Source organism: Solea solea, chromosome 8 (genome assembly GCF_958295425.1).
Source record: "Solea solea chromosome 8, fSolSol10.1, whole genome shotgun sequence".
Taxonomy (NCBI): Eukaryota; Metazoa; Chordata; class Actinopteri; order Pleuronectiformes; family Soleidae; genus Solea; species Solea solea.
The window spans coordinates 22,580,979-22,602,265 of record NC_081141.1 but is presented as its reverse complement, the minus strand read 5'-3'; the positions used below and the strand labels follow the sequence as shown (position 1 = coordinate 22,602,265).

The 21,287-nt window shown below is 40.4% G+C and overlaps 1 protein-coding gene across 2 annotated transcripts; it reads left to right on the top strand.

Annotated features, from left to right (window-relative positions):
• Positions 1 to 97: 97 nt before the first annotated feature.
• On the top strand, positions 98 to 20,075 carry LOC131464039 (ceramide transfer protein-like). Of its 2 annotated transcripts, XM_058636284.1 has the most exons (18): positions 98 to 764; positions 2,372 to 2,506; positions 5,598 to 5,714; positions 11,744 to 11,851; positions 12,056 to 12,194; positions 13,411 to 13,494; positions 13,631 to 13,788; positions 15,425 to 15,517; positions 15,643 to 15,729; positions 16,204 to 16,296; positions 16,679 to 16,756; positions 17,297 to 17,392; positions 18,009 to 18,141; positions 18,233 to 18,303; positions 18,402 to 18,530; positions 18,661 to 18,790; positions 19,163 to 19,300; positions 19,732 to 20,075. In XM_058636284.1, exons 1-17 carry the CDS (start codon positions 675 to 677, stop codon positions 19,288 to 19,290), a joined length of 1,869 nt encoding a protein of 622 aa, XP_058492267.1. In that variant the 5' UTR covers positions 98 to 674; the 3' UTR covers positions 19,291 to 19,300; positions 19,732 to 20,075. The 2 variants fall into 2 exon arrangements, with proteins under 2 accessions (XP_058492267.1, XP_058492269.1); XM_058636286.1 differs by lacking the exon at positions 16,679 to 16,756.
• Positions 20,076 to 21,287: the final 1,212 nt, after the last annotated feature.

Below are 21,287 nucleotides of genomic sequence, written 5' to 3'. Positions count from 1 at the left end.
ACATCCGGTGCGTCTGTAACTGCGTGTAGCTTGACAGCGCCCTCTGCAGGTACACAGTAGAGCGTGGCCGCAGCTCCCCCCAGCCCCCCCGGACCTGAGTGAAGACAAGCTAGCCAGTCCTCCGCTGCTGCTGTTGCTGCTAACAACTTAAGTGCGGAACTCAGCACAGGGATATTTACAGAGCGCTGCTCGTCATTAGCATGCTGAAGTTGAGGCGCAGCAGTAAATGCCACGGCCTCCTTCACCGTCTCCCACTGATGAGTAGCGGCGCATCGAGCGCCGCAGAGAGAGCTAACGACAACATTCACAAGTTGCTCGTCAAGTTGATTTTAGCTAGTTGCGTCGTTTTGACAGCTAACGCTAACTAGCTAGTCTCGTTCGCTTTCGACGTCAGTTTCAAAACAAAGCCCGCACAAAAAGCCGTGAAGTTGAGACTCGAGTGACACCAGGAGGACGTCGTATCTGCGCTAAAGTCCAAACCAGACGACTGCGTGTGCTTTACGCTACGGAGCGGAGGTGTCGCACACGCCGTTAAAAAGCGCGATTGTCATTCGCAGAGTAGAACCTGGTCAGCAGGTATAAATCAGTGTCGCGTTTTAATCACCGATTATTAATCCAGTAGATAGCGTTCCGCTAGGACCGTAACACACGGCAAGTTTTCTCCTTGGATTTAAATGTCCGAGAAGAGTTCATCGTCCGGTTCGGACGAGGATGTGGACCCGGAATCTGTGCAGCCTGTGGAGCACGGAGGCGTTTTAAGCAAGGTAATGTTAGGTGAAGCTCTGAATATTCTGCTGCTGCAGAGATATCACTTTTACATCACGTGTCCTAATAACACGAGGTTGTAATCTGAAAGCAATGTGGTTATTATGTCAATTACTGTTGGATTATTAGATAGATTACCTTTATTTAACCCGGGGGAATCACAACACCTGAAATGACATCCTCAATGGTGCCCTGCAAATACGTATAATTACTAGAAAGGTTTATTACAAACTGATATCATTTTATGCAATGCTCAAATACAGTTTTTCTTTGTTTTTCCTCAAATGTGTGAAATAGTTATGTGTTCCCAGATGTTTGTTGTTTTCTGTCCATGAAAGTTTAAAACCACAAGTTACTTTAACTTGTACTGAAGAATGACAATTATCAGTGTGATTTGAAAATGTTTGTCTTGATAACCGTTTTGGGTTAAATTGTCCAGCCCTAAGTGTTTATACACAATACAAAACAACAATAACGTGACACACGATAAGAGACTATTACGAAAGACATGACACAATAACACAGTCAGACCCATTATAAGAAATGGGTGCTGTGCTTTAATTTCTTAAAAGTCGGTTTAATAAGGATTTTAAGGACTAAAATTAATTAGGGGTCTCCTGTTCTCGGAGACCATGGTTGTCAAACTATGGTATGTGTACAACAGCGGTATGTGAGCTTCCTCTGGTGGTACTTGAAGGAAAATCCGAAATACTGTTCTATTGTATACACCAGGGTAGGTGATCGGAGTGGAGCTGAGGAGCTAGTCACCTTATCTCTCACTGCACCTTTATTTAATTTCGCTATACCAGTGTGTGAAGTATATGTGAGGAAGAGGGCGATGAGAGCAAATTATCTTAATGGGAATAAATCTGCCTCGTGTGAAAAGTCTGTAGCTGACTTTGCTTGGCCTATTTACGCTGCTGCATTTTAACGTTGGTGATAATGGTGTCACTTCAAGAGCTCAATATTTTCTCAGGTGGTACTCGGTATAAAAAGTTTGATAATTAAGATATTTTTGGTCAGCTGCAAATTAGAAAAACAGAGGATAAAGACATGCATTGACAATCATCCACAAAAAAATTGACAACAATTGCTGTACAAGTATTAAAGGTCATAATTCAATTCAATTCAGATCAAATAAATGTATTTACAAGTGATGCACTGTGAAACAACATAAAATAAAATGATTCCAATGGCACAAAAATGTTTCTAATGTATAATATCTAAAAGTGTATAAAATATATAAATCACTATGTGAAATAAGTAACCAAATCTGATCTTGGACAGGATCAAAATGATGCAATTTACCTTAAGTTGGCAAATCAATTTTAGAATAGTCTTCTTGAAGAGCATTTTGCAAAAATGCAAAAATAAATAATTAACTGGCAAAACAACTTCAAGGCCTCTTAAGAAGAAGAATCAATTTCTACGCCACCTGTTGTGTCCATGCTCGATTGCTTATTGAAATGATGCTTCAAACAGAGTTATCTTCACAGCATCATCAAAATAAAAATGAATTAAATACCTCAAATGGTGGATAGGCATGAAAGGGCCTTTTGATCACAGGATCTGTTGATTACAAAGTGTACCTGTTGTTTGTTTACAGTGGACAAATTACATACACGGATGGCAGGACCGATGGGTCGTGTTGAAAAACAACACCTTGAGCTACTACAAGTCGGAAGATGAACGGGAGTACGGCTGCAGGGGGTCCCTGTGCCTCAGCAAAGCTGTCATTACAGTAAGTATCAACCTTCTGCTCTTGTCATATCCAGATAGAGAACAGAGTTCAGCACTTGTTCAACATGTTAGTGAGTTCATAAGATAATCTAATCATGACTGGAACAGGCAGTGTTAAGGTCCTGTCATTAATGTGGACTTGGACATTTTCTTCCTTCAGTTCATGCTCCTCAAAGATAAAAAGTAAACATTAACTAGTAATCGGGTTGTTAATTGCTAACAGGTGGGATTGAGACCTGTTTTGTTTTTTTAAAGGACTGAGGCATTCTTCCTCCAGCAGTCATTTTGAAACACACTCCAATGTCTCCTCCTCTGTGGTGGTTATTGCACGGGCTACCTGAAATTGGCGTCCCCTACAGTTAAAAACTAAGCTTCCACACACATACCACACACACTGTTGAGACTGGATGTGCATGCAGGCCTCCTGTTGGTGAGATAAGCTGAAATCCCACACCCTGGTTAAACATTTACTGTTTTCTCTGAGAATGCCGCCACCAAGTACAGAGGCCAAACAAATGGTTTTACAGTGATTTGTGCAATAGGATTATATGACTCAAAAGTGGATTAAGACCATAACATGAAAGGGGCTGCAGTTTGTTTCTTCTAATCTAGCATTCCTGTGTTTGTGCACACCTGAATGGAACACTCAAAGACATTCGGCGTTGTGTAACCTTGTGCTGGTTGGCTGGCCAACAGTTTACACAGTTTGCTTAAACCCCCCTGAAGAAGTCTTCCGTGCTGTCTATGGAGACTGTGGTCTGAGGAGTCTGGAATGCAGAAATGTGCCTAACATCAGTCTGTTAAGCTGTAGACACCAGACTGTCCTCATACTGAGGGAAGAGTGCAAGGTCCATTATCAGTGGCTCACATCAGGTCATGCTCAGTGACATTTTCTTAGGTAGTAGTAAATATTTACATTTATTTTTATGAATTAACATTGAAACTAATCGTAAGCTATTTTGGTAATTAATTATTTGGTTTTAGAGGTTTTTATAAATTAAAACAAAATGGTTTCATCGCAACATTTGACAGTTAATGATTAATCATTAAAAAGGTTGTTTTTTTTTGACAAAAACAAGAGTCAACATTTTCTGACATTTTACAGACCAAACAAGTACTCGATTAATTGAAAATTAATAGTCAACGATGAAAATAATCGTTACTTGTATGGAAGCAATAGTTTACAGCCCGTATATGTCCCTCTAGTTGACTATGTCTATAAGTGCTTGACTAATAACCCTCTCATTCCTAATAGTGAAGATGCCACAGTTTTTTACAAGGGAAAAGTCAGTGCTGTGTGGATGTGCTGAAATGCTTACGCAGGGGGAAAAGGGAACGTTCCAGTCAGAGTGAATGGGGTATAAACTGGATTATAAAGCAGAGGTTTATGGGCCATGTCTGATACAGCACAGCAAGATAGACTGGATTTTCTCTCTAACCAGTAATGGCATCATGGTTGGATTCACTTGCATGTCCTCCTCACAGTGAAAATTTCTCACCGGAGTGCATTTTTTATGTTCCACCTGTCAGAGCGGAGGCTTTTTCTCTCTCCGCTTATCTCGGTGAAATAGAGGGCATTTTAATGCACAGTATGCCATTTCTGCCGCTAGGGGTCTTTCAATCAAAACAATAATGTAAGACCTAGTGTGATAATGTTGGGAAGCAGCAAAGGTTTATGGGAAATTGTTGTCCCTGAAAAGTTTGAATTGTTGGGATCATTAGTTACAAATGGACTTAAATGAAAAAAACAAAAGATTGCTAACAAGTAGTCGTGAATTTCTCCTTCCTCACTCCCATGTTAAATGATGGAGTTTGTCCTGGAAGTTATAGAAGAGACGCAAAGTGTATGACGCCGTTAAAAAGCAACCAAAACAAAGTGAAATTAAACCTGAATCTCATGATTGTTTTTCATAATCGATTAATCTGCCGATTATTTTCTTGAAACATCAAAATTTACATCGAAGAAGCTAAAAACAATCATTGTTTTAATTTATTAAAAAATACATTTGAACGGTTTAATCGACAATAAGAATAGTTGATGGTTGGCAATTGATTGACAATCGAATAATCGTTGCAGCCCTAATCATGATCCATTAGTTCCAAATTGACTCAATAAAATGAAACCAAAATAAAAGATAGTTGTAAATATTTCTTTCCTCATTCTCATATTTCATGGGGGGGGGGGTGCCCTGGAAGTTATGACGTGGATGACTTCTTTTAAAAAGAAACTGAAACAAAACAGTCCATTACATTTAATTTGAAATATGAAGTATTTCATTGTTGGCAGAAATGTTACATGTAGACAGTCTTGCATAAAGTTATGCAGGCTGACCATTTGTTTTCTGAATTTGCAGAGTGAGTTGCTGTTGTCCCCGTTGCAGAGAATAAACCAGCGCATGAGTGTCATTCAGCAAATCTAATTAAACATGGGTAACATGAGGTTATGTCAGCTGACAGAGCAGCTGTAGTCTCGGTGCTCCTGAGGAGAGAAGTGAGTGGACTTGAACCCACTGTGTCTTACTTTGCATTACAAACTTTTGCACAGCAGATCTCTCCTCAGCAGCAGTTGAATTCCAGTCTCAGAGGAAGTGGAGGAATTCTTTGGAAGACGTGTTTGGGTGCAAGTCAGAGGTTGGAGCTGGGTGGGGTGCATTGTCGAGGAGGAAAGTGAAATAGTTGCAAGATTGAGCCAAATAGCCGTTGAAGAACGAAAAAGTAATGAAGATGAGATGAAGGGCGCGCTGGAGGAGTCTCTGTGTTTCGCATTGCTCCGCTGCGGTCGTTTAGTGTTGTGCTTTGAAACATAATACATCAGTTTCTAATTAAAATTCCTGTTTATTGTGTGGCAGAGGTTTTTCTGTGGCTGATTGAATCCATGTGTGTCCAGAATGTGTCATCCCTATAGTCAGCCAGTGTCGTAAACAGACAGATGTTTTTTTAGAGGAGTTATAGTTATAGCAGTATTATTTTGCTCCTATTCCTAAGTTTAATAAGAGGAAAAAGTTTTTGTATAATGATGTTAAAGTCAAGACATTTCCTGACATGTCTCATTCCTAATATGTATTCACAAGCTCTCTCTTCCTTCTGTGCAGCCTCATGAGTTTGACGAGTGTCGTTTCGACATCAGCGTCAACGACAGTGTTTGGTACCTCAGAGCCGAAGATCCCGAGCACAGACTCCAATGGATTGAGTCGATAGAACTGCACAAGGTGAGTAAACACATCTGTCGATTCTCAACAGAGTTGTAAGGTTCAAATGTACAATTATTTGTGGCTTGCCTTACCAACCTGTGTAAATACAGCATTATTCGCATATCTCACATATTTAAGATATACAGGTTCAGTTTTGGGTCAGAGTGACTTCTGCAACGCACGGTATCTGTTTTGTTCAGTGAGCTGGGTGTGGCTGGACAGGGGATTCGGACCCACGCTCACACGCCGAGCCCTTTACCCTGGGAATGTAAGGAATCTGGGGAGTGAGGTGTTGAGGTGGGGGTATCCCTGTCATCAGATACTAGGCAGCTGCTCACTATGTAAGGCCATCTACTCACTGGTGTATGGTATCTAAAATAAAGGGCTGTAAAGCAGGTTTAATCTGTTCTCATCCTTTGCTAAAGAAGGGCTGTGGTTCATAGTCAGTGTGTCAAAGGTTGTATTTTGGTTTATGCGTAGGTGTCTTATTAGTCAGTGCTTTGGCAGGCGTTTAGCTTTATTAGGTTGGGCTCTCTAATGCACTTACATTACTGCAAACAATCATGTTCTTGAACAGTGACGTAGGTCAGATAGGGGTTTATAACAGACATGACACTGAAATAAGAGCTTACACTTTCTTTTACAACACTATGTAATACTTATTTCAGAATATTTACTATAGACTAGTGTTTAGAAAAACAATCATTACATTACACACGCTGCAATCTATCCAAAACTACTTGTTACATGCTACATCTTCTCAATTGATTTAGTTTTCAACCCATGCTCCTAATATTAAGCTACTTAGCATTCAGTCTAGTTTTAATTTGTTTTATTGATTTTTTTATATATATATATATATATATATATATATATATACATATGTGTGTGTGTGTGTGTGTGTGTGTATATATATGTATGTATGTATGTGTGTGTGTATGTATATATGTATATATATATATATATATATATATATATATATATATATATATATATATATATATATACATATACAGAGCTGAGATTGTATTAAGGTATTCATTAAATCTTTTGTCTTTATCCCTGTAATTTATTTATTCTCTAATTGTTCTTTACAGCACACTTTCAGACATTAGAAAAAATGAATAGGTACAATTTAAGTGAGCGCAATATTCAGGGGTAATCATTCAGACATTGTTTGGTAAAACATGAGTTGAGTTGGAGTTTTCTGACATTTTATGGACCAAACAAGTACTTGATTAATTGAGAATATAATGTACAGATTAATCGTTAACAATAATAACAAAATAAAACATTGATTGCAGCCCTATATGGAATTGCAATTTATTATTATGACCATTATGAGAGTTCTGATAAATGTCTATATGAGAGAGTTGGAACTAACAGCATGTCCCGTTTGAAAAGGTAATTGATGTAAATGTGTTATTTGCCACTTAAAACATCACAGCAGAGAGAGCACAGTATATACACCTCTCCTCTACAAAAATAATCACTATCCTGTGAAGTTTCATTAGCCCTGCTTCTTTACAAAACTACAGGGTGTCAGCCTGTCAGACAAGTGTGAGTGACCATGGGTCTCCTGTCCATTAACAACAGTGTGAGACTATTTCAGAGCTATATCTGGACTGTGACCCTCAGTAACCTCAGTAGTACTTAATGCAGCACTACCTTCAGCTCTGATGGAGGTGTGTGTGTCACCACTGCCCCCAACGGGACAAAGGAGGACTTGCAACTATGCAGTGAATTGCACACGGACAAAAACATCTGCATAGTGTCACTCTCTGCTACTTTGTTTATACACACTCTCTACTGGCTCTGGACAGAAAGATACATGTAAATAGGTGGTGCTTTCTTTTTCTAATGCTGAATGAAATCTCATCACCAAAAGACAGATGATAGTCAGACACACTCATACGTTTATACATGCCAGCAGTTCATATAATGAGCAATTACTTGGCAGGAATGAAGAGAAAATGCGTCCTTTTAAGAGAAAGAACTCTCTGACAGAACCAGACTCAAAGATGTGCAGCATCTGCCTTGACCTGTTGGGGTGAAAAGACAAATGGGGGACAGATGTGAGGTGGGGGACCAAAAGGGGAGAGAGAAATGGAAAGAGGGAGAAGAGAGAGACCAGCAGCAGAAGTATATAACAGTTGCATTAAGTTATAGGTTTAGAAAGGACAGTCCTACTACTGTATCACTGCACTTTATACACGCAGTAGCATAGATTATTAAGAATGACCTATTCTTAATATACCTAATACCTAACCTAATTTTATGTTGACATTTATATTGATATTATATTGACTCAACTAGTGCTGCCACAAATGATTATTTTCAGCATCAATCTATCTGTAAACCCTTAGCTTTCGGTCCATACAATGCCAGAAAATGGTAAAAGTCCTCAAATAAACATATTCACATAAAAAAAGTCTAAAGGTTAAGTATTTAGTATCAAATAGAGAAGTTTCAAATGACTAAAAATTAGGTTTATTATGTGTTATAATTTCAGCTTTTAAATGCTCCAGTGAAACGCAACAGCCCTCAATTGTGTTGTCCACATTGCAAAATTAGGTGTCCACTGTTCAAGGAAGAAAGGACATGTTTGTGTTTTTATGTGTGGGTGTGTTTGTGTTGGTGGTGGCAAAAGTTGGTGCTAAATGTAGGGAAGTCCAGCTCTTGATGAAAAATGCGTTTCTTTGTTTTTAAGCACTTGTTCTCACAGCAACAAAAGTCAAGAGGGACACATTGGTCGTACCGAGCGGACTGTTTCATTCTGTCAAATTTAGAGGGGTGATAGGGGAGGCAATGGGGAAACCCCCCCCCCCCCCTGCGTTGTGATTTAAAAACCTCTTCGTCAGACTGGCACAGTCCAAATCCCAATGGTACAGACTAGACTGCATATATGAGCTAATCAGAGGAGGGAGGAATGAAAGGAGAGCAGGATGGACAAAAGTAAAGCAGAAGATCCAAACAAATGTCGTCCCCTGCCTCCCACACTCTCTCTCTCTCCTCTCTCTTTTATCTCTCTCTCCCGCTTTCTCTTTCTCTCCATCATAATGTACTCATCTACCCATTTGGCACTTTAGTGGTTCACCACACAAACGGCTTTAGACAGCCTTGCCTCTCTTTCTCTCACTAATGCATACATGTATGCACCCGTCATTTGTACCTCGCCCTCGCTCCCTCTCTTCCATGCAAACACACACGGTCTCAGCTGCTCGCTCAGGGAACGGTGCTGGACATAAACATGGACAAGATAAAAAGGTTTCACATGTCGGGGTGTGTGGTCTGTTGAGAAATCTATGTGTCATGTGTGAAGTGTGTGTGCCTTTTTGAGTCCATGTGTTTGCCTGCAGAGGAAGCGACCGAGAGCACACTCGCTCCGCTTTGCTAAGGAATTATAAAACTCTTCCCTCTCAGCTCCGTCCATCTCTTCTGCTTCCCGGAGCAGCTTGTGTCTGCCTCACTCTCCTCTTGACTGCTGTGGCGCTGATGACCACCTTTCCCCCCTCTCCCTGTCCTCTCTTTTAATCGCTGCTTGCTTTTTACTTGATGAGCTAAGCTGAACTCGTGTGGCTTCTCTCCTCCTCTCCACATTCCCGTTTTTGCCAGTGAGGTGTGTCCAGAGAAACCGAAGTACTGGATTTATCACTGGGAGTGTTTGGGGAGCAACTGGGCCATGTGGGGGCCAGAAAACCGCCAGGACTGCAGCAGGGTCCTGCTCTGCTTTGGGTGTTGGAATGGCCAAATGGTGGGCTTGTAGCATGAGGGCATGCATGCTGCTTTCTCACTGTCACTCCTCATTGAAAGTCTTTATTTGTGTGCCAGTGTTGTGAGTGACATGAATGATTGCTGTACATTTGGCCTTGTCCAGAGAATAAATTATTATTTTTGCTTGCAATAAGAACCACTGAATGGTTAGCTTCAGCATTGAACTCCTCCGTTTCACAGTTGTAAAAAAAAAAAACAGTCAACCTTTTATAAATGAATTACTCTTGTGCTGCTTAGCTTATGTGTTTGTTGGACAACTAGCATCTTTTGACTTTAAGTGATTTCCTTCAACAGCACTAAGTAATTACAAGTGGTGGTTGCTATGGCCAGTGACTATACAGTCATCCAGTCACCATCGCAACGCCCTGGGCACAAAATGCCACATTGCCAGTGTTTTGTGTTTGAGTGGGTGTTTGGTTTGCATGGTTGTGTAGTGCCGCTGGCCAGGTACATGAAGGTGGCTGTCTGTTCTCCGGCTTTATCTTGGAATGGTCTTTATCGTTTTGTTTGCTGCAATGGTTATTCAATTCATCGATTACTAAATTTAATTGTTGACGATTTTGATAATCGATAATTGGATTAAGTGTTTTTTTTAATAATTAAAACAAGCTTTCTGGTTTCTCAGCTTCTTAAATGTTAATATGTTCTGGTTTCTTTGATCCAAATAACAAAGAAATCTTCAAAACAAATTATGAAAAATTTACTTGATTTATCGAGAAAATAATCGACCGATTAATCGATTATAAAACTAATTGATAGTTGCAGTCCTATTTTGTTGCAATGCATTGCGTTGCATCTTGATCTCTGTCTTGGACAACAGATCAGTCTGATCACATGAAATAAACTTAAAGCAGAGTTGTAAGTTTACTTGTTCCTAAAACTACATGTTGTGTCAAGCGTTTGTTTACCCATGCAACTATGCTAACCAACTGTCATTCTCAGCTGTTTGAAATGTATGCAGTGCCATTAGGACAACAAGTAGTTAAAAGGATAAATATGCAAAAAGGGCCTGTATAAGCAACAAACACACAAACACAGAGGTTGATATAGTACTGTATGTATTTAGTGTAACTGATTCTTATAGCACTGTATGCAGCTGTGGCCCTTGATGGTTAACTAAGTCAACAACAAAGTCAGTCAATAAACGAAAAAACCTTTCTATTCGTCTCTTTAAGAACACTGAATGTTGTGTTAATTAATTATGTTTTTTTCCCCCTACTGCCTTTACTGCATGTGTCATGTACAAACATACCAAATGGTATCTGATCCATTTTTCCTGAATGCTTTTTAAATATAATATGACTCTACTGTGTGCTCGTGGTACTGTACTGAATCTCTGCCGTTGCACGATATGTTTTTGAGTGAATGTCCCAGGCAGACCTGTAATGGGAACAAGATGTGATGTTTTCCCTTTTGTTATATAAATACTTGAAACCACTTTAATTCCAAATCTCACAAATCAGTCAACATAAAGTAAACAGGCTGTTGCAGCACATACACTTTATACACTTTTACAGCAAACACGAGGGACTTTACTCTAATAAACTGAGCTCACGACGGTACGGTTTTACTAAATGATAAATGTTAGAAAAAAGTCTCTTCTTGTGCAACAGGAAAGCAAAAACGTTTGGATTAAAAAGCATACAAAAAAACACCTGAATGTTATGCATAAAATAATTTGATGCTGATTCCACCTGACTGCTTGCCGCGGATGAGTGAAGGTATATGAATTAAAGTTTGGGCCTCTGTTGATTTTTGTGATTTTCTATTTGTTCTCTTTCTAATTTAGCAATCCATACAGCATATTTTGTTTTGGTGTGTTTCGCTCAATGTGTCATCATGAGAAAGTACATATCATGTTACAACGCAACAGAGACTGTAATCAAACCAGCATCTGCCCCTGCTCTGCGATTGATTTCCATTGTTCCTCGACCAGCAGGTATCAGTGCGACCATCTCTGTTGATGCTTGTGACTGTGTATCAGGCTCGTTCTCTTTTTGAAAGGCTGTTTGCCTGCGTAGGTGTAGGCCCCTGCTCTGATTGCAGTTCATCATTACTCAGTGCTGCTGACTGAAAACACTGATCTATTTATTTTTCCCTCTGCCTGCATCTAGTCAGTGCATATAAGCTGCAGACTTTTTTTTAAATGGCAGAATGCAGATTATTTTGATGTGTTTTATGCACTTGCTGATCTCCTGTTCTCCCTGCCTTGCTTCTCCTTTCTCCCACTCACTTCCTCCATCCTCTCCCTTTTTCCCTTGTCTGGGTTTCAGGCCGAGTCCGGTTACGGTTCAGAAACCAGTCTGAGGCGTCATGGTTCCATGTTGTCTCTCACCTCCGCAGCCAGTGCCTTGTCTGCGACGTCCACGTCTTCTTTCAAGGTAAAAAAAAATAAATAAATACAAAAGTGATCCCACGTGAATAAGCTGTATAATATAAGTTTTATAATAAGTTTTCCTTTCAGATCATTACGATGATGCTTGAAACCACATAACCAAAGCAACTGTTTCCTCAGAAAAACATTAGTCTAATGTCTTGTAGTCAGTGTTTGCTTATCTGCTCCTGTGTTCCTTGTTTCTACACAGAAGGGGCACAGGCTGCGTGAGAAGCTAGCAGAAATGGAAACCTTTCGGGACATTCTGTGCAGACAAGTGGACACCCTGCAGAAATACTTTGACTCCTGTTCTGATGATGTCTCTAAAGATGAATTTCATAGAGACCGGGGTAAGCTGTGCCGTATATACACTAATATTGCTGGTTGTATGAGATTTCATTTAGTTTAGTTTGGTTTGCACACACAAGTAGCATAAAATCCATGAGGAAAAAAGGGATTCAAATGTAACAGAAAAGGTCAAGAAGCCGCAGATTTACATGAAGGACCTCACTAAGTAAAGAAGGAAACAAAAAGAAAAAAAGACAAAAGATTACGTCGAAGTGAGAATTATCCGTGTTTGTATAGGTTTAAGTTTGTTTACATTGTCTCTGTTTTCCTCCCCTTTAAAATAAAACCCTTATGTGTCGAGTAGTGCCGACATGGCGGGGTTATTCATGATGCTTCCTGGCAAAAGAAAAGGTTTGTCGATGGGAAGCGTCTTTACGTAGTGCATGTGGTGTAAGAATAGCAGGAGAAAAGAAACACAAATCAATATTCACTTACAGGGCACTTGTTGGTTTTTCGTATTGAACATTTTGAGTTCTTGTGTGGGTTAAAATGAAAATGTAGGTTAAATTGAATTGTGCTTTTGATTGAATTTGATTGAACTGCCCACTGAAGAAAATCGTGAAATTCTCACTCGTTATTTTTGACTAGGTTTAGAAATGCTAAACTATATGAGCTTAAGGCCTTTTGCTCATCATTGGGTAAATAAGAGGCACAAAATTGTGATCTATTCACACCAAGTGTGGCACTCGTGGGAGGGCTGGACGATATGGCCACCTTATCATAATACATTTTCAAATCGGTCAATATCGATAATTATTACAATAAAGGTCAGACAAACTAAGACTGATTTTTGCCACCAACTAAAAGTTAATGAAATTAGTTAATTGTGGTTTTTGCTTCTTTATGGACAGAAAACAATTTAACAATTGTTACACAGAGGAACATTTAGCACACCTGACCTGAGGTCAAAACATTTATGGTCATAAGGTGTGTTTGCACAGTGCATTATGGAATCTTGGTCACTGCTATTGAAGGAAGTTATGTCACAATATAATATTGTTCATGGATTATTGCCCAGCCCGATGTCACAGTGAAAAAAACAGGGTGAGTCAGCGTCTTGCAAGAAAGATTTGAGGAAGATGCTGTTTGTTTTTTATGTCACGTCATCAAAAACAAGCATTTCTGATCTGTTGGAAGCAAAAGGAAGAAGAAAGGCCTTTAGTTTCATCTCTTGGTGTTTGTGTCATTTTCTGAGATTGCTGTTTTCTTTCTCTGTAGTAGAGGATGACGAAGATGAATTTCCAACCACTACAAAAACGGATGGGGAATATAATCACAACAACAATGGCAGCAAAGAGAAATGTGAGTTTACCTTCAAATACTGTTCACATATTAGTTTCATTCATTTGGCCTGTTTACAGCAGATTTCATTTCAAATATTTCAAACGTGATGGTCTTTATTTTTTCTATTCTTGTTTCGTTTTTGTGTCTGTGCCAGTGTTCCCCCCGGCCAGTCCCAAAGGTATGAACGGAATAGACTTTAAGGGTGAGGCCATTACCTTCAAGGCCACAACAGCAGGCATTCTGTCCACCCTGTCCCACTGCATCGAACTCATGGTCAAACGAGAGGACAGCTGGCAGAAAAGATTGGACAAGGTCCGTTGTATACACACACACACACGATACATTTTAAAGAACTGTGACCCACAGTTTCCTGAGTGGGTGTATCAGCAGGCCATGCTGTGTGGAAGTGTCACAGCCTGAGGAGTTGCAGTAATTGCTGCCTTCTATTGTGTTTTAAGAAGTTGGTTATTATGGCCAGGAGGTTTTTGCTTTTTCCCTCAGGCGGTGAGATTGTGACGCAACACTGCACTGTCCCTGTCTTAACAATGGCACACTCTACTGTATGAAAACAACCATAGTGACTCAAAAGTCACTCTAAAAAGATCATGTTTCTTTTGAGTTTCTTTTGAATAATTAGATGGGGATTTTTTCTGGAATTATATCCTTTTTGTTGTAAATAATTAGCACTATTAATGCTCAGGTTACAGTAGTATTAAAATGTCATGATGTTGCTCTGGTATGACAAGAAATGTAAGGCAGGATAGTGGTTAGTAATTGTATAGAATAATGTAGAATAAGTCAGGAATAAACTGTTCAAAGGCGAATTACATTTCAAATTAGACTAGTTTACCAGCAGCTCTGTTGGACCTTTTGTCCATAATATGCTTTAGTGCTTGTGTTTTGTTTATGTGAATGACGACAGACTCTTCCACACCTTGAGGGCTGCCTGCGTCTGTAAAGGTACGCCCTTGGAACTGCTTATGCCAACATCCCGATCAGCTCAGCTGATGTTGTCAAACCAGTTTCTTTCCTTTTTCTTTTTTTCTTGTGTGTGTGTAAAGGCGTGCTTGCCCAACCCTAAAACTCACAAAAGCCGGGAAGCTGTCAGAGTTAGTTAGACTTTTTAAGAGAAATGTCCTTACTCTTGTCTCTGTTAGGTTATTTGTATTAGTGTATCAAGTTCAGCTGCCAATGTGGAGTAGGGGCATAGGAATACTTAGAGATACGACACCAATTCAAAGGAACAAGACACGCCTGCTCGGACTCGCACAGACAGTAAATTAGAAAATGACTGCTCGGAGTTTATGGAAGCCCTCGCTGCGAAAGAGGACAGACCTGCGCTCATACCAGACTCAGAGATGGATACCTCTACAGACGGACAGCCACCTTTTTGCAGTATGTCTCTGTCTGTCCGTTTGACACTTCCGACAACCAGATCATTTGCTGTTTGCTTTGTGGCAAGTGTTAAAACGTCCACACCTTCCTTTCCAAATTGTTTGTCTGGTCGCCTTCTGTCGAGGTATTGTCTCGAGAGAAGTGTTGTTTCATTTTAATGTATATTTTTAGCTGCTGCTGTTCCTGCTTTCTGCTGTCCCACTTGGGATCAACCGTGTCTGAAAAATGAACAGATTTGTTAAGTCTCAGCGGGGCTAATTGTACATACTGTACCCGAATTACTGAATTACTTGTGCTTCTAACTAAAAGACCTTTACAAAGTCTTTCCTTTGTAGTAAGTGAGTTCAGTTGCCGCTGACACATTATGGGAAATTTGAGTGCATACCCCCACCTCCTTACCCCGTGAAACCTTGTGAAACATTGTCTAGTTTCATAGTTTATTGCCTGAATGTAAAGAATCTGCTGATCCCTTTAAAAGGCAACACCAATGTTGGAAAGCTGTCACTTCAGTTTATTGTAACGATACTGTGCTGCTCTGTCTGTGTGTGTGCAGGAGTTGGAGAAGAGGAGGAGGGTAGAAGATGCCTACAAGTGTGCTGTGCATGAACTGAAGAAAAAGTCACACTACGGGGGCCCAGACTATGAGGCAAGATCAACATACTGTAGATCAACTCAGTGGACAAACAACCGCAGAAGGATTGCTTGACTTTGTCTTCTGCCCTTAAAAAGGCTGCTCACATGGACATTTCTATTCATCTCTGAATCTTACAGGAGGGACCAAACAGCCTGATCAACGAAGATGAATTCTTTGATGCAGTTGAAGCCGAACTGGACAGACAAGACAAGATAGAGGAGCAGGTGTGATAAATATCTAAATCTACTTGATTTTGCAAAATTCTTCTCTTTTGGCCTCTACAAAAATCACCAATAGACGTGTTGCCAGTGTGTATTGACATAGGCTACATCATCCACAAAACACTGCTGTCTCGCTTGTAGTTTGAAAACGGGGGTCTGTTTTTAGTCTGGACGAGCAGAAGAGGTGACCACTCACTTCCTGATGAGTTCTTATCGGCCATGCACAATTATTTCTTTCCGTTTCACCTCGTCACTAGACTCGTAACAGAAGCCATTGTTTTGAATTTTCACCAATGTTCTGTTTTGTTCGCGCTCTCTGAAACTAAGCGCCAGCTTCCTCTTTACACTGGCACACGACCGTGCTCGGTGTACCTGAATGTCTTTAGGTGCAGAAGCGGAGCTGAAAATGACACTTTCAAATGAAAACAGTGTGGATGTCAAATGAATCTTACATAACCGCTGCTCTGTGTCCCTCAGTGTCACTCAGAGAAGGTCAGGATATCCCGACCGTCCTCAGTTACTCCGGGTGACGTCTACTCCACGATCGGCACACACCGCTTCACCAACAAGGTGCTCGACATATTTCTCATATTGCCTTCAATGTACACTGTATTATTTCCATGTTCTTTGTTCTTATTTAAGTTTATAAATGACTCCTCTTTTCTTCAACTCATCCATCCTGTTTTGAAGTCTAGTCAGCCGACAACCAGTGTGACCTGTCTATGAGCCCTGCAACCTCTGTGCGCTGTTGTTTTTCTTTCTTTTTGTAAAAATGACTTGTCGTCATATTATGTCCTTGTACACGCAGACAATATTTGACTTTTAATCTGCATACTATCTCTCTACTTTCTGAAATGCTACTTAAACCGATTGTGTGATTGTTGTGCTCTGGTCTCCTGCTACAGTTTTGTTTCTTACTTCTTTCTCTTGCGAACCTCTTTCTGCTGCACAGCCCCATAGCCATACTTCTTCCCTGTCCTCCGTTGAGCTAGTCAGTGCTTCAGATGACATTCACAGATTCAGCGCTCAGGTACTGTATTTGTTCAAGAGAGAGCACCACAGTCAGACCCGAAAGCATGAGATTTTTTTTTTCTATTGCAGTGTTGTTATGTCATGCATTAAGACAAAAACATTAACTGGATTAAATTAAAATTCCTGGAGTGACTAACAGATTGTCTTCATCACATAATGACTCTCATTATAAGTCCAATGCAGCATGGCTAAAATCTAGTGCAACTTCATTTCTGCCTCCTTTCCTCACATTGCTCTGTCTTCCACAGCATGCGCAGGCATGAATCCAAACTGGTTATGCACTTAAATGCATTATTAGGATATTGACTAACACCCTCTGGCAGGAGCGTGTATTGAATATTTATTTTGTTGCATCTCAGCAGCTGTATACACATTTGCTTTAGGAATTCTTAAGATTCTGAAAGGGAAAAGTTTTTTTCTCCTTTTTTTTCTTGTTTGCCTGAAATAATGTTAACAAACCCTTGTTTCGAAGCATGTCCTCTCACTGACAGATAAGGGACAGTTAAAAACGTCAAGCTAATCGATATCTGTCTCTCAGGTGGAGGAGTGGGTGCAGAACCACATGACTTATTCCCTCCAGGACGTGGGTGGTGATGCCAACTGGCAGTTGGTAATAGAGGAAGGAGAGATGAAGGTGAGTACAGGAGACTGAAGGGGCTCATGAATCATTTCCCCCGTTTTCTAATTATGACACATTTCAAAGGGCAGTAGAAAGTAGAGAATTATCCGATGATAGGAGGAGACAAGGCGACTATATTGGACTGTAAAAGCAAAATACATCCTTCTTCATCTTCCCCTCCCCTTTCAGCCATCTATATTTGAATGCAGATTTTTGTTCTGCTTCTCTTCTGGTACAGACTTTTGTTGAGACAGGTATTGGGCGTTTTAGGTTTGGTAACATTCTGCTTTTCAAACCCATAGCTGCAGCTGCTGCGGTATTAACCACATTTTCTTTGTCTCTGTTGACATTTTACCACAATAATGACTTAATTTAATACAGTTCTTACATATAGCACCCCTTTAAATGACTTTTAAATTATACTAAAATATCTGAACCTGAGTGAGTTCACCAAGTGACTTTGAATCTCTCCCTCTTAGCTTCACTAAGTTAAGAATTTAAGTCACAAAATAATGTTTTCAAACAGAAAAAGGAACTGAAATTGTCAACCAGTGATTAAGTTAAAATTATGTTTGGTGTAGTGATTTGTTTCCGTGTCTCTCTCTCTCTCTCTCACACACACACACAACAGGTGTACAGGAGAGAAGTGGAAGAGAACGGCATCGTCCTGGATCCTCTCAAAGCCACACATTCTGTGAAGGGGGTGACGGGACACGAGGTCTGTCACTACTTCTGGGACACGGATGTGCGAATGGACTGGGAGAGTAAGTTCACCAAGTGTCCGTCATGTCATCACCGTTGGACTGTTTTTGTTTCAATGTCACAATCTGACTGATCTTCTCTCTCCTGCCTCAGCAACCATTGAAAATTTCAACGTTGTGGAAACACTTTCTGATAACGCCATCATTGTTTACCAAACACACAAGGTACTGGTTTAGAATGAGTTATGAGTTACATTTGATTCTCCTAATACTCCGTTGCCAAATCGATAGTTATTTTAATGGCTTTTCTACTCGTGTTTCAGAGAGTGTGGCCCGCCTCTCAGAGAGATGTGCTCTATCTGTCAGCCATCAGGAAGATCATAGCAACAAACGAAAACGACCCCGACACATGGCTGGTCTGCAACTTCTCTGTGGATCACAAAGACGCGTCTGTAAGTCCACTCCACCACATCTATTCTGATCATGTGGTATTGCAACGCTTTACAGTGAAAACTCAACACTCAACAATGAAAACGGTAAGTTACACATTGTTAATGTTTATCTTTTTTGTCTGACTTTCAGCCCACAAACAGGTGTGTTCGTGCCAAAATCAACGTCGCCATGATCTGCCAAACGCTGGTCAGCCCACCAGAGGGCGATAAAGAGATCAGCAGAGACAACATCCTTTGTAAGATCACTTACGTTGCCAATGGTACGTACCTCTGGTTTTTATTTTCCTTCTTTAGCAGTCGCCACTATATTGTGCCTGTATATCACCACTGTCATGCAACCAACCTGCAAGCTCTTAAAAATCCAACCTACTGTTTGTACCATAAGAAAAAGTTAAACACGGCCCTGACATCTAATTTATTCTCATCTATAGTCAATCCATTAAAGCGACCAAGTCTCTCAAGCAGCCTACTTATGTCCATCCATACATTTGTCCCTCCTCTTACATCCTGTAGACAAGACTGTGATGTAAAGTCACGCTGCAGAAATAATCCTGTGTCCTAGACCCCTGTCTGTGTACTGAACTTTTGCTTTTCTGATTTCTGATTTCTTTTATTCCTCTGTGTGGCTACAGTAAATCCAGGAGGCTGGGCTCCAGCTTCAGTCCTCAGAGCTGTCGCCAAGAGAGAATATCCCAAGTTCCTGAAACGCTTCACCTCCTATGTCCAGGAAAAAACAGCTGGGAAGTCCATTCTCTTCTGAACACTAACAGGTAACCAGGAGCCCAAACACAGAGGTGCAGATGTACGAACGTGTTTGTGCTGATTTCAGATGGGAGAGTTACTCCCATCACAATGCGCAGCTAAAAACATGGCGTGAGTGCACTTAAGGCCCATTTATACCATGGAGACGGACGGAGGCTTTTATCCGTACTTTGGATTAATTCCAAAATCTGTTGAGACAAGTCATGAGGGCAGTATAGAGTCAATAGTTCAATCAGTCAGGAAAACAAGGTAGAAGAGTGAGGTGAGGCAAGTTGTCAGTTTATTTCAGTTTATTTTAGATCAAGCACAATAAAATGGTCTCTTCAGTGGTCGCCATGTTGATTGATGCCTGCAACGTGGTACTGTCCTCTAGAGGAGGTATTGAGAAACATATAATCATTTCAGTTTTGTTGACTTGTCACTCTCCCATCTTGTTCAGGTTTGAGGACCGTATTTGCCCGCTGCGGAGACGACGTTTGGCATTAAACAGGCTCTCGATGACCTATTGACCTGACGGCGAGATCAGACGTCTGCCTGCAGGAGACCGCATCTGTCATCCGGAGAGAACACGTGTTTGTAGAGGAGACTGGTTTTACAGCTTTAATCCATCATCACTTCTCATCCCAGCCACATCAATACTGGCTCAACACCATTAGTTGGACACGGCTGCAATTATATGTAAATTCAAGTTTCTTATGTGGTTTTCAAATTGTTTTTTTTTGTTGTTTTTTTGTAAATTTCTTTGTACATTTCTTAAAATAACATACATCATGATTATTATTATTATTATTGTTGTTATTATTATTTGGGTTTGCTTTAATCACTAGTATTACAGCTCCATGTTTTGCTGCTGCTAAAGTAACTACCATGAGCAAGGAAAGTAGATAGTGACAGGAACAGCGTTGATGAGGTGTGGTACAGTGTTTCCTCTTTTTATGCCTTCTCTTGTCTCTCTCGTGACGACTCGCCGCAGTTTGATGGAGGGGCCAGAACCTAAAGCTTTGAGATCTTTATATTTATAGATTGTTATAAAATAGCTTTTCCGAGTGTGAGAGAGAGAGAGAGAGAGAGAGAGAGAGAGAGAGACCGTGGACACGATGTATTGTACAGAGACTTAAGTGTTCAGTTAGTTTACCAATGTGAGAAATGTGAATTGACTGTTGCGCTTGAAATTTTTTTTTTTTTTTTGCCAGATTTAAACTTATCATGATCGATGCACAAATATTTGCTATAAAATATGTAAAGTCCTTCTCTCTCTCTGAGGGACATGTGGAAACATTTCACACACTTAAAAATGGATTTTTAACCATCTTCAGCCCCCAAATCTGTCCATTTATGATGAGTCCTGTTGCTATGGGCCTTTTTTGTTTTGACATGTTTAAAACACAGGTGTGACATGAACCATGGCTCTGTTCACGTCATGTAAGTCAGGACAGTGCGACGGTGAACGTTGATGGAAGTTACTACAGTGATTTTTCCTACTGTGCCTGCTCAAAATGGCCACTCTGCAAAGGCTCATCCTGTAGGTAAACACTGTAAAAATGGCTGCACAGTTAGTTCCCTGTATCATATTCTCAGACGTACTCTAAAAATGACATTTCACACGCCACACTACAGTGCAGTGGTTTTCCTGCCCTTTGACTGATGAAACTAAAACCCCTTTAATGCCTTAGACTCCAGGATGAAGCCTAAAGATCCAGCCTGGCTTTCTCCTGACTGTACAGCTACCACCAGATGTGCATTTATCGACACTGAAAACAAACCAAGCAGGAGACAGAGAGGGAGGGAGGGTCAGCATTTCACGTCATCGTACCTCAGCATTTTAGTTTGCTCTACTTTCTGTTCAATGCCATCGTATGTTGGGAGTTTTTGCAATCAGTAGATCAGAGGGCGTAAACATCAGGATCGCTATTGTCTTGGGGGGGGGGGGTCCGGACCGTCGTTTTGTTTTTCTGATGATTACGAGAGAGCGAGATCTACGAGCGGTGTCAGCTG

Excerpts from the sequence above, each read along its gene's own strand:
- LOC131464039 (XM_058636284.1), top strand. The coding sequence starts at position 675 with ATGTCCGAGAAGAGTTCATCGTCCGGTTCGGACGAGGATGTGGACCCG. Across the intron at positions 11,852-12,055 it reads CGTCCACGTCTTCTTTCAAG|AAGGGGCACAGGCTGCGTGA; the intron begins GTAAAAAAAAAT and ends GTTTCTACACAG. Across the intron at positions 16,757-17,296 it reads TTCACAGATTCAGCGCTCAG|GTGGAGGAGTGGGTGCAGAA; the intron begins GTACTGTATTTG and ends TCTGTCTCTCAG.